This window comes from Corvus cornix, chromosome 10 (genome assembly GCF_000738735.6).
Source record: "Corvus cornix cornix isolate S_Up_H32 chromosome 10, ASM73873v5, whole genome shotgun sequence".
Classification (NCBI taxonomy): Eukaryota; Metazoa; Chordata; class Aves; order Passeriformes; family Corvidae; genus Corvus; species Corvus cornix.
In genome coordinates, this window is record NC_046340.1 from 16,009,384 (window position 1) to 16,024,674 (window position 15,291).

The 15,291-nt window shown below is 41.7% G+C and overlaps 1 protein-coding gene across 5 annotated transcripts in view; it reads right to left on the minus strand.

Moving 5' to 3' along the window:
- Positions 1-15,291, minus strand: part of RORA (RAR related orphan receptor A) — a 357,627-nt gene that overhangs the window by 17,398 nt on the left and 324,938 nt on the right. For 3 of the 5 annotated variants that reach the window (XM_039557802.1, XM_039557803.1, XM_039557804.1), the window contains 3 exons: positions 12,421-12,506; positions 4,292-4,433; positions 2,211-2,606 (listed from right to left, as the gene is read on the minus strand). In XM_039557802.1, the coding sequence (XP_039413736.1) occupies positions 2,211-2,606; positions 4,292-4,433; positions 12,421-12,506 (624 nt within the window). The remainder of the gene's footprint in view (positions 1-2,210; positions 2,607-4,291; positions 4,434-12,420; positions 12,507-15,291) is intronic. The other 2 variants (XM_039557805.1, XM_039557806.1) reach the window with 1 other exon arrangement.

Genomic DNA, 15,291 nt, shown 5'->3' on the forward strand with positions numbered 1-15,291 from the left:
AAATGCATCTATTAGAGAATCCAGATGATTAAGATAACACACGAAAAAAAATCACTAAGGGTTTTTTTCCTTTAGCTTTAGAGTAGTCACCTAGTTTACTGCACATGATTTTAAATTTCCATACAACGTTTTAATTCCAAATAAAATTATTTTCTGCTGCTATACTTGATTAAAAGACCCATAAAGCAGATTTACATTTAGTAGGAAAACTTGGTTCCATAAACCTTTAAGACCACTTTCAAAAGCCTGAATAGAATTTAGATACCCGAGTTCCACTTTATCTTTCCTGCCCTGACCATTCAGGTGGGCCAGTTCTCCTATTTTAGCACGGGGCAAGTAGAGGCCTGGGGACTTGTCTCACACAACTTTGCTTGTTAGGCCACTGAAAATGAAGGCTCAGACCAAACAGGAATGGTGGTCACTACAACATGGAGGTATTCTGAGGGACTGCATTACTGGGTCTTCTGCGAAATTGGCTTTGTTTGGTAATGATAAAACCCAGCTCTTCACAAACTGAGCTGCTGGACCAATCAGTCTGTTTAGATTCACGGTTAATGCACTGGTAATCTGATGTAAGGTATCACCTGAAAAGTCTTTAACATACAGCTGAGGTAAAATCAGATTATATGTGCTACCTGAGCAATCAGTAAGGTAAAACACAAGGTAATTTATACTTTGTCACCATAGCTTTAATGCATTTCAGAGCAGTTGGGTTTTTTCAGAAGTGTGTACTTAGACACTTGTTCTTGGTAGCAGTAGCTGACAGCATGATCCCTGTGCCCTTGCAGGATACAGGAGGCAAAATATTCCCATGTTATTCACAAACCTCCGCCTCACTTCAGGACTGTATTTCAGCACACACCTAAATACTTTCATTGAACAGCCACACCTTTCTAAATTGAAACCTTCGTCTGGCAGACAAACATTCTTCAAACATTGCTCAGTAATGTCAATGCTGGGCACCCAAATCATGCTGTGCAGGGTTTAAACGAAGCACTATGTAAATAAAGGTAAGCAGCAAGACAAAGTTAGTTTAGGCCACTGTTTCAAACTCAATACCCAGCCTACAAAGGAAAACCCCCTTTTTTTTTTTTTCTGTGGGTTTAATATCGATCTTTTTAATACCTTCCATGAGAAAATTAGCAATCGTTCCACTGAGACAAAGCTGGTAGCAGTGCGTTTGCCCTGACTTTTTCTTCTGATTTTTACCTATCTGAAATTATTTGAACTGAAGCCAGACACAATATTTTGGCTATCAGGACAAATTATATTGCAGAGGACAGCATTCTGCAACATAAGGACGTTAAAAAGTAAGCTTCTTGTGACTTCGTCTCTGCAAAATTTCTCAAAAAAACATAAACCACACAAAATTTTTATTTGGAATACCTGATTTTTCAAACTATTTTTAGGTTTTCATAACAAAATAATTAGAAAAAACGTTGCTTTAGGAAGCAAAATCAGTTCTAAATTCCTGGCTGCTTACATAAGTAATGGAATCATGAAACCACTTCTTTAATGTCCTGTTCCACTTTGTTTATAACCAGTTCACACAGCACACTAACACCAGTCTCAGCTGTTGACAAGTCATACTTGTGGAATTCAGCCCTAGTGTAATCATTAAGGGAAGAGTTTAAAGTAAAATGTGCTAATTAATGTGGTTGTTATAAGGCTCTTAGAGAAATTATCAAAACTTGCTACATTCAAAAATGTCCTTCAGTATCTGCGGCCAGATCCTCTTCAACCAGTGACAAGAACTGCCCTCAGATTAACCTAGTGGTTTTCCCAGGTAAAGAGCAGAAGAAAATCAGTCTTACCACTTTTTGTTGGGAATGACAGTACTGAGATAATGAAAAAGGAGATAAATTGTTAAAAATAATCTACAAATAAAGAAATGCCCCGTCTGTTTACTCAGCACTAAAAATTAGCTTCTTAATCAGTATTCCAAGGGTTCTATTACAAGGACTGAAAGCAAAAGCATCACTGGTAGAGCTGATCAACTACAGGCTCATGGGAGCTTTAGTCCAGAGCAGTAAGGAGTTCCCCGTGTGCCCCGAGATCAGGGTATTTACTGTGCACTTCACACAAGAATGCCCATACATGCCCACAGCTCTACTGAAGCAGCATTCTTGCTATCACCTGGCTACATGTGTCACTTTAATCCAAAGGGTACTGTTAAGACAATTACAATGGAAGCTTTTCTCTCTCATTACCTAATTCTGCCATGGACACAGTTGGAGAGGTCTCCCCATTTGTAAAAGAACAATAAGGGAAGAAGCCCGATGCTGGTGTGTAGTCACATATTGGTTCTGGTTTGATTCCATTAATATCAAGACCCGACTGATCTGGAGAAGGCTGTATGTCTAAGTAGAAGCTGCTAACTGCAGAGTCTGCTTTGCTACCTTCAGGGGTATGCCCATCAATGTAATTACTGAGGTCGTCATGTAGCTCTGTTAACCCATTGGTGGTGATATTGTATGTTGGCGTGAGTGGTTCTGCCTCTCCTGGCTGCTGCTGGTGATCCCGCTGCTGCTGCTGCATTCGGTGTTTCTGCACCTCGGCGTACAGGCTGTCCCTCTGCTTTTTTGACATTCGACCAAACTTTACAGCTGAAATACAGACACACAATAGATTACATTTCTGCACATCCACCACTGCCTTTTAATTGTTTTGAGTCTTTAAACTCTACATGGAAGGACACAGCCCAAACCCCAAATGTGCAGGATGGGCAGACCTAAGAACCACTTCTCAGTTACAGGTACACAGCTGCAGCACCTGCTCTTTAGAAGACTGTCTTGACATGCCACTGAAATGGACCATTAGAAGTCACTGGTTTAGCTCAATTCATTAACTTTCCACTTCTGTACTGAAAAGATTTTCTCTTGTATGTCTGTTGAGGTTGACAGATGCATCTCTTCAGCATTCAAACCCTACCTAGAAAAGTAGAAGCTGAAGTAGAACACAGTGACCTGAGACAACTGTCCAGTTCCAACCAGCTGAACATTCACAATGCAGAGTGAACCTAGAGCGTGGTGCCAACATGTTGGGTCCATCTCAATGTATCAATAACAGGCTTTACTGATATTGGGACTAAAGCACGTGGGAAGAACCATCAAACCTGCTTTCAGTGCCACTGTGACAAGCAAAAATGTTTAGTAGATTAATAACTGTTAAGCCTACATGTGTGCGACACAAGTGCATATGTGTATCTCCACAACATTACTATGACTTTAAGGAATATTAGCTGTAAGCCAGCAGCAACTGGTTTGCAGCATCCAGGGAATTTCCAAGGACGCAGCATGTGATTTCAAGGACCTGTATCAGCTGTAAAAGCCTCATCCTTTAGAAAGGCAACTACTGCCTTCTGCTTTTCTCTACAGGAAAGCAACCACTTTGGAGGAACTAGTCATAAAATGATCAACTGTTTCAGGTTTTTAGTCTGATGACCAACAAAAAAAATAGAGACGATGTAATTCAAGAAGTAAATGTAATCTGGAAACAATCTCCTTGATCGGGCCTCATGTACCTAGAGTAATGTGTATGTATTTGTAGAACACGCAGCGCTGCTGTCACTGTGGCAGGGGAAAAGACTGAGTCAGATCTTCAAATGGGTAAGTGGTGGCAGCTCCATTCCATCTGTGGGGGAGGCGTGCAAGTCTCAGCTGCAAAGCCAGTTCTGACTGAATTACATAAGCAGCCGTTTGGCAGAGGCGGGCTTTCGTCACTACTCGAGCTGCAATTTTGAGCTTAATATTAACAGCACTGGAACATCTTTTCTTCAGAATTCTATCCTTTAAAAAACACTGCATTATTTTTCTCTTTGCATTTTTTCCCTTATTCATTATACACATATTTAACTTCTGTCGATACTGTGATGCAGTTCTGATCTGTACTCATGCACCAGGCAGTGCTACTTGCAACTACAGGTCACTTAAGTGGGAATGAACACATAGAGGAAGTATTAACATGAGACCAAAAAACTGCATCTTCAAGAAATGACCAGAGACAAAGCTCTTAATTGGGAACTGTAATAGATAAGTAGGAAAAAAGATAAATCCAAGAACTTTGTACATGCCCTGATTTATATATATTTATGTGAATATACAGCAACATCTAAAAACATACAGCATATAACACAGAAAAATATATAGCAACATCTAAAACTCACTTGATGATCTCAACTATCAGCCCAATGCACAATTAGAATATAAATGCTATGTTTTTTGGTTTACCATACATCCTACTACACCTTATGTTAGTTTTTGCAGCTAGGCCCCGAGTTAGCAGAGCTTACCATCCCGAGACATCCCCACAGCAAGGCATTTCTGTAAGCGACAGTGTTGGCAGCGGTTCCGACTGGTCCGGTCGATCAGACAGTTCTTCTGTCGAGGACATGAGTATGTGGCATTGCTCTGCTGACTCCTTCTGAAAAAGCCCTGGGATGCAATTACAAAATACAAGTCAAGAAGCTGTTAACTGATGGAGCAAATAAAGACTCTGAAAGGTAGCGTACCTAACAGAAAATGAAGTTCAAGTGCTCTATAGTCAACTAAAGGAAGTTAAGAGGGTTTTGTTGTTGTTTTTTTTTCCTCTCCTAGAAACAAACAAAAAACAGTAACTAGCAAGAAACAGTTAATTTAAAAAGTGTTGTAATACATAAAGGAATTACACTTTTTATTCACTGATTTTACAGATTCCATATTACATATGGTACACCAGCTGTTTCTAAATGAAATAAAACTAATTATAGACCTAGATTTCCTTGATTTCCTATCTTTCCCAGGTCAGCATAGTTCTCCAAAATAGAGAGGATTCAACAGCTACCACCCTATTCTGCTCTCTGGAGTGACAGTGGCAGGCTCTGATGTTCAGCCTTAGCAGTGTGTGTATGTGTTTAAAAACACACAGCACGATGCTGAGCAGTTTCTCCTACAAAGAACAATTTCTTAACATGCTTTTTATAGACTCATAGAATCATGAAGATTGGAGAAGACCTCTAAGATCCTGAAGTCCAACCATTATCCCAGCACCACTGTGTTCACCACTAAACCCCAAGTGCCACGTCCACACACCTTTCTGAACACTTCCAGGGATAATGATTCCACCATTTCCATGGACAGCCTATTCCAATGCCTGCCCACCCTTTCAGTGAAGAATTCTTTCCTAATATCCAATCTAAACTTCCCCTGCCACAGCCTTGAAGCCATTTCCTTTTGTCCTGTTGCTGGTTCCATGGCAGAAGAGCCTGACCCCCACCTGGCTCCATCTTCCTGTCAGGGAGCTGTAGAGAGCAAGAAGGTCACACCTGAGCCTTCTCTTCTCCAGATAAACAACCTCAGCACCTTCAGCTGTTCCTTATCAGACTTAAAACCAGTAACAGACTTGTGCTCCAGCCCCTTCCCCAGCTCTGCTGCCCTTTTCTGGGCACACTCCAGCCCCTTAATGTCTTGCTTGTCTTGAGGGGCCCAAAACTGGACACAGCACTTGAGGTGCCTCACTAGTGCCCAGGACAGAGGGACGGTCACTGCACTGGTGCTGCTGTCACCTATTGCTGCTATTGTGTGAGTTAGTTTGATGCTGACAGCCCAGGTTTTGTTCAACTGCAGGATTTAGATTCTTAAGGAGGGGGAAAGCTAAAACATGTTTTATGTACGATCTCTTTCCTGAGTAACCCCATCTCCAGAGAAAGCCGGAGCTGGAAGGTTCTGCACACCTACAACTTTATTGTCTCCTCCTGAAGGGTGCATGTCATTAACCACTACGCAGCTGTTTGCTTTGAAGTCCATTTCATCCTTTTGCCACAGACTGCCCAAACATATGCTGCTGTGTGTGTAATACCTACTTCACAAGGATTCTGCAAAGATGTAGTCATTCTAAAGAAGCCTCTGAGAGCAGTGAGCACACTATTTTAGTTTTACGTTGCCACGTAATGGATTAATTAACAGTGCTGCAAAGAAAATAGTTCCTTGGAAAGGCTGGGCACCTTTTAATTAAAGCTGGACTTTTACCAATTTGTTATTTACTCAAAGGTTTCATGCTGGAGTCCCTCAGTACACGCACAGATACTTGGTGAAGCAAATAAAGGAAGGACTTCTGCATGACAAGTCTCAAGTAGTCAAGTACTTCATATCAAAGTGGCTGCAGACAGAAACATGGCAAAACACTGAGACAAAGCCCCTGCTCCATCTTAGCAGAAGGGCACCAGTCTTTGTTGATTACATCCCTTTTATTAAAGCTTTACTAAGGAAACACGGAACAGAAAAAAAAAAAAGTAAGGAAACTGAAGATGCTGTCTTTAATCCTGTTTCCCTGTACATAATTTCTTCCCCTTTTTTTCTGGTCTTTGTTTCTATATGACTGAACTTTCAACCATTTTTTTCACGTTTGTCAATAGTGAGATGATTTCACTAAGACTGAAAGTATTGCACATATTGAGCTCCAATTGAATGCATTTCACCCTAAAGAAAACCTGAAATACCATGGAAATGCCTACCATTCCAACATCACAACTGATCCCTCTGGAGGAACCAGCTCTTGGGTAGACAGATAGATTAACTTCCAGTTCTGGGAGCACCTTCAGTGGAGCCTGTCACTCCAGTGCAAGTACAAGTGGGTTCACTACTAAACTCCAAGTGCAATGCCATTCACCAGAAAAACAGGATTAGGGACTGAGCTGACCAGTGACTGGTAGGCGTTCTGCAACAGCCCCCGAAAATTTCAGTTCTCCAAACACTTCCCTAGTTACACTGAATGACATTCTCACACATGAACTGCATGAAACCCTCTACCACTCTGCAATTCTGAAAGTCAGCCTAATCAATATGTGAAACTAATGTGTCCCAATAACCTCAAGGATCCATATGTTTTCCCCTTTAGCTGAGGTATATACTGATTCTGAATTGCCAGTTTGGTGTATTTTATTAAGAGTAGCCTTTTATTAAGAATTTTATTAAGAATAGCCTTGTCAAGCTGAGGATTATTTTTAGTATTATAATGGAGAAAATACTGGCCCTTTTCCTTTTCCAGATTTTCCCTAGAGACACAGCTGCTCAATACATTTTAGTGTACAATATATCAGCTAAGTTACAGCTTGAAGCTAGATTTTTCAGTAGAGCAGAACTGCCTGAACCCAGGCCTTTAAAAGCACTTGCACTTTACAAACCAGAGATACAGTAGAGTGCTTTTAAAAACAAGCCAAAGAAAACATCAGTAGTAGCTAAAGAAACAAAAAAACCTTTCCACAAACTTCAAAAACTAATCTAAACTTGTCCAGAGCTCAGAAACACAGGTATCTGAGATTTGGGAGTGAATTGACAACGAAGGTCATGTGAGAATTTTTTGTTCTACGGTACTGTCATTTACTTGTGAATTTTGTAAGCTTTTGGTGGTCCTTGGGCTTTCACATATAAGACATGGGGGGAAGTACCTGTAAGTACCTACAGTTTCTTTCTAGGTTTTTTCCCTCCTTTATTAAAAGGAGAAATGCTCTATCCTGTTGTTCTATTCCCTAGCTTTTGCCAGAGGCACGGAGCTGGCTATAATTTTTCCATCAGGAAGGAGGAGGTGGATGCATGCTTGGTACACGTGTATACGTTCAAGCCTTATGCAAGCTAGCCCAGGCCACATGCTTTAATTGCATACATGTTTACAGCCATTGTTTCATGTGACCCAGTGGGCCAAGGCAGAGCCACCCCTCCTGATCAAGCACAGAGACAAAGCTGGTGCTGCACTAAGGGAGCCCCAGTGTTGGACCAACCACTCTGGCCCACGGCACATCGGGGCCAAGTCTCGGCCCCTCCTGAAGTCAACGCAAAGATCCAGCCCCAGCCACTGAGCTCTGCACGTTCTCTTTTCCTGCAGATGGATCCGCTTGGTGCCAGAAGAAGAGCAGAGCACATTACAAGCCACAGATTGGTCCCTGCGTTTCAGACTCCTATTTATACACAACACAGTCTATGGGTTTTCATTTACTGCCAAGAAATCAGGTTTGGGGAAAAAAGGGTGCAAGAACTTTTCATCTGCAAGTCAGTCTGAATAACAACTTGTTAAAAAAAGACTTTGAAATGTAAATAGCAGTTTTTGCAAAGTCTATTAATAGTTTCAGTGATTTCTCTGCTCAGCAGCTCAGCATTGGAGATGGTGGTGTCTGAGCTGGCTCCTGAGCCAGTTGTGCTTCCCTTGTACCCCAAATGGCACCACACAGGCCCCCTCTCCACCGTGCACAGGCTGAATCGCTGAGCTCATGTTTGGTCTTTTGACAAATTTTCATTTAATGAATTGATTCCTACAGTTCATTAACATACCCACTTCCACTTCTGTATACACATATGTCTTAATTAGCTGCTCATTGGCTGTTTAATTACAAGAAAACAGCTGACAGCTGCCTTGGTGCATCCTAATGGCAGACGTTTTGGAATGACTGTATGCAAGCCTGTGACAACAAAGGCTTATTCATAATCCCATGATTTATAGCTAATACTTAAAGACTTCCACGTATCATTAAGTTTTGCAATATTCTGAGCAATTAACAATTAGTTGGGGGGAGTTATTCTTTTACTGTTTTCTAAAGCAAACCAACACAAATTTTCTTTAAAGTAACATCAGAAAAATACACTGTAATACAAAAGACAGGCAAACATTCAAATCGGATTTTTAACCCTTTTATAACCAGCAGCACGTATCTTAGTTGTAAAGGGAGGAGAGTGCTCTGACAATATTGTTTATTAAACAGTGTTAATAAAATATTTGATAACAAAGTTATAGTGTCACTGAAAACAGAGCAAAACCATTCAGTTTTACATGGTAATAAAGACAGGAGTGAGCTTGTGTTTGTCAACGAACAAAAGCAAGATGGGCAGGGACAGAACACCAGGTATTGTTTCCTGAAGTAAAGAACCCGGACGTTCTTTGCAGTTACAATGAACAAGATCATCCGAGGTCTTAAAAGACACGAGGCAAAAGCCAGTACTGACAAACCTTTGAAATGAAAGGTCTGAAATGCCCAGAAATGCCCTGCATGGATGGTTTTGTAAGACCAGCTGCATGCAGTCAGGTAACAAGAGGGATCACTACTGCATTGGTGTGTCAGCTGGGCATGAGCTATTGACAGCAACACCAAGTAACTGCATCTGCAAATTAAATTACATAATTCATTGACAATGTGGAACTGAGTTCAACTTTCAGCTAGGAGAAAAGAACATGGATGTGTACAAACCACTCTCCTTTCCCAGCATGGTCCCTCCTACAGCATAAAAGGTTGTTAAAGGGTTCCCACAACTAAGGGTTGAGTGAAGTGCCCCACACAAACAGAGCAGTTTTGTCAGTAGGGCTCCTACAACCACCCTCTCTTTAAAAATTTATTTTATTTGTAATAAGCCACAGAAGCCCTCCTAGATAAAGTGTAAAATACAACCTGGCTAAAATCCTCAAATTTTCACTTTAGGGGGAGAAGATGAGGGGATGTTAAATTTACTTTTTTAAAGGCAGATTCAGATTGAGCTAAATAGGCTGATGGGTTGGGAGTACTCAAGGCCTGTGCAGAACACTGCCACTAACTTCATAAAAACAGCAACATCATAGCAAGGTAGGAAATGAAAACTTCCCAAGAAACACTAATGGGTTTCATTACAAATTTTCAAGTCTAGTTATGTGAAATGCAATATAACAACAAAACCTGGCCAGAACACTTTCAACTCTGTGAAATGCAAGGGTTGCAAAGCTGCAGAAGAGCAACGGGCTCAGCAAAAGTCAATTTGTCAAGAGCTGGTCTGTGATTTCATCTGTGATACACACTAGAACTGCACAGTAGGTCTTTGCAACTAAAACTTCACTTTAAGTTTTGAATAAATTATATTTCTGCTGGTTATCAGTATTTAGAGAGTAACATTTAAGTTAACATTATGATTAAGTAACATTAAAGTTCACGCCAAAGTGGAGTGAAACCAGTCCAAGCTGAAAACACCCGACTTTGCTGCTGCTGTTGCTGCTTGTAGATCATTCCTGACAGCTTGGCTTGAGGGCAGCAGCACAGCTGTTCCCTTCTGACAGCCACGGCCTTGGTCCCGCCATCTGATGCACACGAATGGGTTTGTGGCACCTGTGCAGAACCTCACTGGCTTCTCTGCGACTGTGCAGGACATCGGCTGCAGGAGCCAAGGCACAGGACTGGGAACGAGGTCTTTGTAGCCAAGGAGATTTTACAAAGGAAGGTTTAGCATAACATGAAGTGCAATGTAAGCATGCTCAAACCTGCAGCAGTCGTAGCCACAGAAAAGCTGGGAAAAGAAACCCACACCAACCCACACCTGGATGCTTTGGCAGAAGCCAAGCTATGCCAACCTTTTCGCCAGCCAAAATAGTTCTGTTGGGTGAGACTCTGTTGACATTACTGTGGAAGAGCGTAGCACGAAGAGAATCCATCAGCCACAGGAGGGCATTTTAAATGCTGTTAGGTCACAATCATGCACGCTCTTCCTGTGACTTGTGCCCACAAGCACTGCTCCAGTCTGTCACTTGCAGGTCATCTGGGCTCTAGCATTAAAGAAGACTGAGTTTCTTTAGGAGTGAGCTTCTCAAAGGAAAATAACTTGGTTAACTAAGTTGATATTAATTGGCTTTAAAATTCTGCCTGAAATTGTATGGCTATAAAACTTTACTGTGCTCCTTCAAGAGGAAGAGAAAATGCCTAAATCATTTACTGGGCCACTGTCTTACTTCTCACACTCTGCCTTCAAGATTCAAATGGGTTTCACTGTGCCGAGCATCCCTTCTGCCCTTCCCACCAGCTGACCATTCTGGTGGAATTCTCAGAAGCAGAGAATTGCACAGAGCTCCAAGTGAACTCAACTTATACAGCATTTGAAGGAAAATCATTTGTTCTAAAACATAGTATACTGCACATGCATTTTTCACTAAGTGCATGAAGATGAAGGAAGGAAAACACAGCTGGCAGCTTCTCTGTCCTTGGGCTCTTGCTCTTGGAGAAGACCCATGTGGGGAGGCCCAGCCGAGTATCAGCACCACATTAACCCCGCTGTGTCTGCACTCAGGGTTGGATGTCACGGATCTCTCTCGCAGGTACTCTGGTCCCAAACCATTTAAAGATTAAAGAGGCCTCAGACCTTGAACACAACTTGATCCTTGACTAAACAGTCAAACAGCAGAATTCTCACTGCAAATGTCTGCACTTCCCACAGCTGAAATTGGATACAGGCTGCTTAACCACATAAAGCTGGAAAAGGCCACCACTTTGTTATCAATGCATTTTTAGTGCATTTCTTGCATTTTCCATAGCAACAGCAGTCACAAAGGGCAGAAAGTGCTGTTCCCATATAATTCCAAGATTCTTACTTTTTTTTTTCCCTCCTTGTTATCAATACTTCCACAAGTCTGAGAGGATGTGTTAATGAAAACACAAAAATCTTCCTTGGAAAAATACAAAAGAAAACTTTGTTATGTGAATGCAAGGAAGTTACTTTTTGAAGGTGGGTTGTAGTATCAAGCAGGTCAAGAGAGCAGACTAAAAACTATCATAAACATCAATTCTTCACACCTCAAGTATAGATTAACAGGAGAAAACCTATCAGCATGGGAGTGCAACATACATACATGAAGAGAGCAACAAGCCAGAGTATGGCTGTGCACACTGTGTCACCTCAAGCCAGCGCCGTAATTCTGCACTAGGGATCAAAAGGAGTGATCAGCTTCACTTCTGCCTGGTGCTGGCACTGTCCAGTTTAATTCCTGGTTGTGACAGACACCCTGGACAAAATATTAATGCTTCTAGTGCAATTCTTTTTCATTAGATTTACCAAAGGTACAATTCCAGGAAAAATTTCAAAGCCTAAACCTTACACAGCAGTGATTGCACTACAAGGAACAGGTAATGCTCCCAGCAAGACCCGAGCATGCTGAACACACCAGGAGCATGTGCTACTGTGAAACACCATCTCCCCTGCCAAACAGAATAGATTTGTAACTGTAGCAGAGTGAAAAAGAAAACAGAGAGGACATCTCCCACCTATTTTGACAGAGCTTCATAGCAATTTACAGAGTAAAACGAGACAGGGAGATTCAAGAAAGCCAGACTCACCCTCCCTCGGCTGAATGCACTGAACAGGTTCTTGGTGGTGTGCTTGAAGCAGATCATCTCTCTGTACCTCTTCTGCTTATGCAGAGAGAGACAATTTACAGCATACCCAGCACAACTGTGTGATTTTGAGGATTGTCCTAAAATCTGCAGCACTGTAACTGTGTGTGTCACAGAAATGTCCTATTTAAAGCCCAAATAAAACCAGTACTTCAGAATCCCCAACGATTTTATATTCAACTTAGGTACAGTGCTTGTTCTTTAAAAAAGAGGGAAAATAATCACTATCAAAAGGCTAAATGCTTTTTTTCAGACCTAATATTTCAGAAGCTTACCTTGCAGCCTTCACATGTAATGACACCATAATGGATTCCTGATGATTTGTCTCCACAGATCTTGCATGGAATAATTTCAATTTGAGCTGCAACAGAAGCACGCAACCAGTTAATTACATTTTCTTTTAAACACCTTATAAAAGCATTCCCTGATCAGCATTTGTACAGTGAAAACTAATAACCTGCTAAACATTATACTGCATTAACTATTCATTGCTGAACTGCAAGGATCCCCTAGAGCTTTGGACTAAATTATGGCTGCTCGTTATATAATAGCTTTTGGGTTATTAAAATGGGTCATTTGAGAAGGTGTTTAAGAACCCACAAGAAGGCTACAATCAGCATTTCAAAGCCAAAAAGAATAAGAGAGTTCACATTTTGGCCAAAGAGCTAAGATGACACAAGAAAGGTTTCTTCCAACTGTATTCATGTGAGACCATAGCAGGTAATTGTAAAGCTTGCCCTGCCTGGAAGCGAACACACCACCCTTACCAGAGCCACCAGCATCCACCCAGCACACACGACTGGCCAGCCCTAACAAGAAGTTACAAGACAAAGAGCAACTCCATTCTGCATGGGAAACCCAAAACTTATGTATCTGAATCACAAGGGAATTTATCAGGACGTATTTGTGTATTACCTACCACAGAACAAACAAGGCAGGAAAATACAGAAGCACTCAGTTTACCGAAACCAAAGGAGCTGGCAGAGTCTGGAAAATGCCGTACAGTTATAAGGCATGAAAGCCCTGACCTACCTACTGAATTCAGTTCAGTGTGTGACTACCTCTAAGTCAAGCACCTTCCCATCTGAATACATGGGTTCAAGAAGGGACTCCTGCATGCTCAGGGACACCTCTCAACTCCTTTTGGAGTGCAAGGCTGCAGTCATTTTGCTGGCAAATTTGGACAGACCGTGCTCAGGCACTGCTTTAGTGATCAAACACCAGCAGGGCACATTTCACGTGTGCTTGGCTGTGCTCACAAACACAGATCACACACAGGTAGCTGACTGAAATCCCAGCAAAGCCCTCGCTCTGCTGCCGTGTGTTAGGGTGAAACTGCACCAGTTTTCCGGCAGTGGCTTAGTTGGAACAGTACAAGTGCAACTCTTTCTGTGTCTGTAACTGTGATACATTAACAAGTGCTGTTCACCTCCTTGAGGAGCTCAAATCCATTCACAAGCTGCCCGACTGAGAGCTCCTCTTTCATCCAATTTACGGCTATCCAGTCTGTGACAACACACAAAATCACATCTAATACTACTGTCTTACAATGCATTAGCTTAACTTCAGTTGTACTCTGTTCTCAGAAAGTCATGTCCACTCTAAAAACATTGCATTTTGCATGCCATTAAATCCCTAACCGGATGCTTATTATTACTCAAGAATCATCTTGCAGTGCTGCTGTGTGCTCCATTTCATTGCAGCCCAACAGAGCTCAGGATGTGGCCCAAAGCATAAGATAACTATCAAGCAGAAGCCAGAAGACTTGCAGCACAGCACCCACTGTGCTAAAATATCACTTCAAAATATTCTCCAGGTACATCAAATGGGGCAGCTGAGCAGCACCCAAATGGGACCTGTTTGCTCCCAGGAACCTAAGAGCAGCTAAAATGCTCTGCTGGGGAAGGTAGTGCCCAACAGCTGTGGACTACAGGGCTTTTGCCAGGCAGTTCTGTATCAGCAGCTTTCTAAGTATTCCCATACAGCAGGACACCACTTGCATCTGCTTCCATCATAACAACCTTGGTATCCTTGACCTTTAATCCCCACCATCCTTGCAGCGATAAAATAAAAGGCTGAAATTAAAAGGTCTGTTTAGGACACCTAAGGAAGGAAATGCTTCTTCCCCAAAAATGGTTTTTAATTTCACTTTGCTTTCAGCTAACACATTAAACACAATGGAGCAGGAAGTGAACTAATAAAAGGGAAAAATAATACGTGTGCTGTTTCATTAATGTGCTCCATGAATTATTACTAAAGCCTCATGTTTGTGAGCTTGCAGCAGAAGGGTGGCATAACCCCCCCTTCACATCAACAAATTGGAGAACAGACTGAAATTCACAGAAACTCAGGATTTGTATCATGTGCAGTTCAAATTCACAGAGCAATCCTGTGGGCAAATTCCAGAACAGCTCTCCCAAATCCCAGTTGCGCCTTTTCAACATATGATTATTTTTCTCCTCTGCTGCAGTGAATCAGCAGCCTTCTGCAGCTCCTTGGACAGGGTAGTGACAAGGCTTATCTCCACAGCTACATGGCAATGTATTTTTTACATTTCACTTTTATATACATAATTACTGCCTTATTTTGAATAGGTATGATATAATTGGATCTAGTTTATCTACAATCTCCAGCATGTTAGTTAAATCACCCATGAAGCCTGTCTATGCAATCCCTATTTCTTAAGCAACAGGACATTTGCAGAGTGTTTCTGAAGGAATGTAACATGCCTTCAAAGTGATGGCCTAAAGCTAGGTTAGTAATAGTCTAAAAGGTGCCATAATTAGTCCCAAATGCATTTTCCAGGGTGCTTTACTGGTGTAAGAGAATCTCCACAGATTCACAGGCTCCAGCTGTACCAGCATTTCCCTAACATCATTTTTATGAGCGCCGGCACCAAATCAGGTATAGTTTCAGAATTCCTGATTTCCCCAAATTTACATCTTCAAGGTACTTACTTTCAATTAGGCACACAGCATTTAAAACTCCAACTTACTGCTGCACTCTGAGATGCAGGACAATGGGATGAATCTCAGATGCACAAATCGCTGGGGACTGCCACAACCAATTGTAGTACAAATTAATGCACAGAGAGATCAGATCAATTACTGCTCCACGTGGTACCTTTGCAAATCAACTCATTGAAA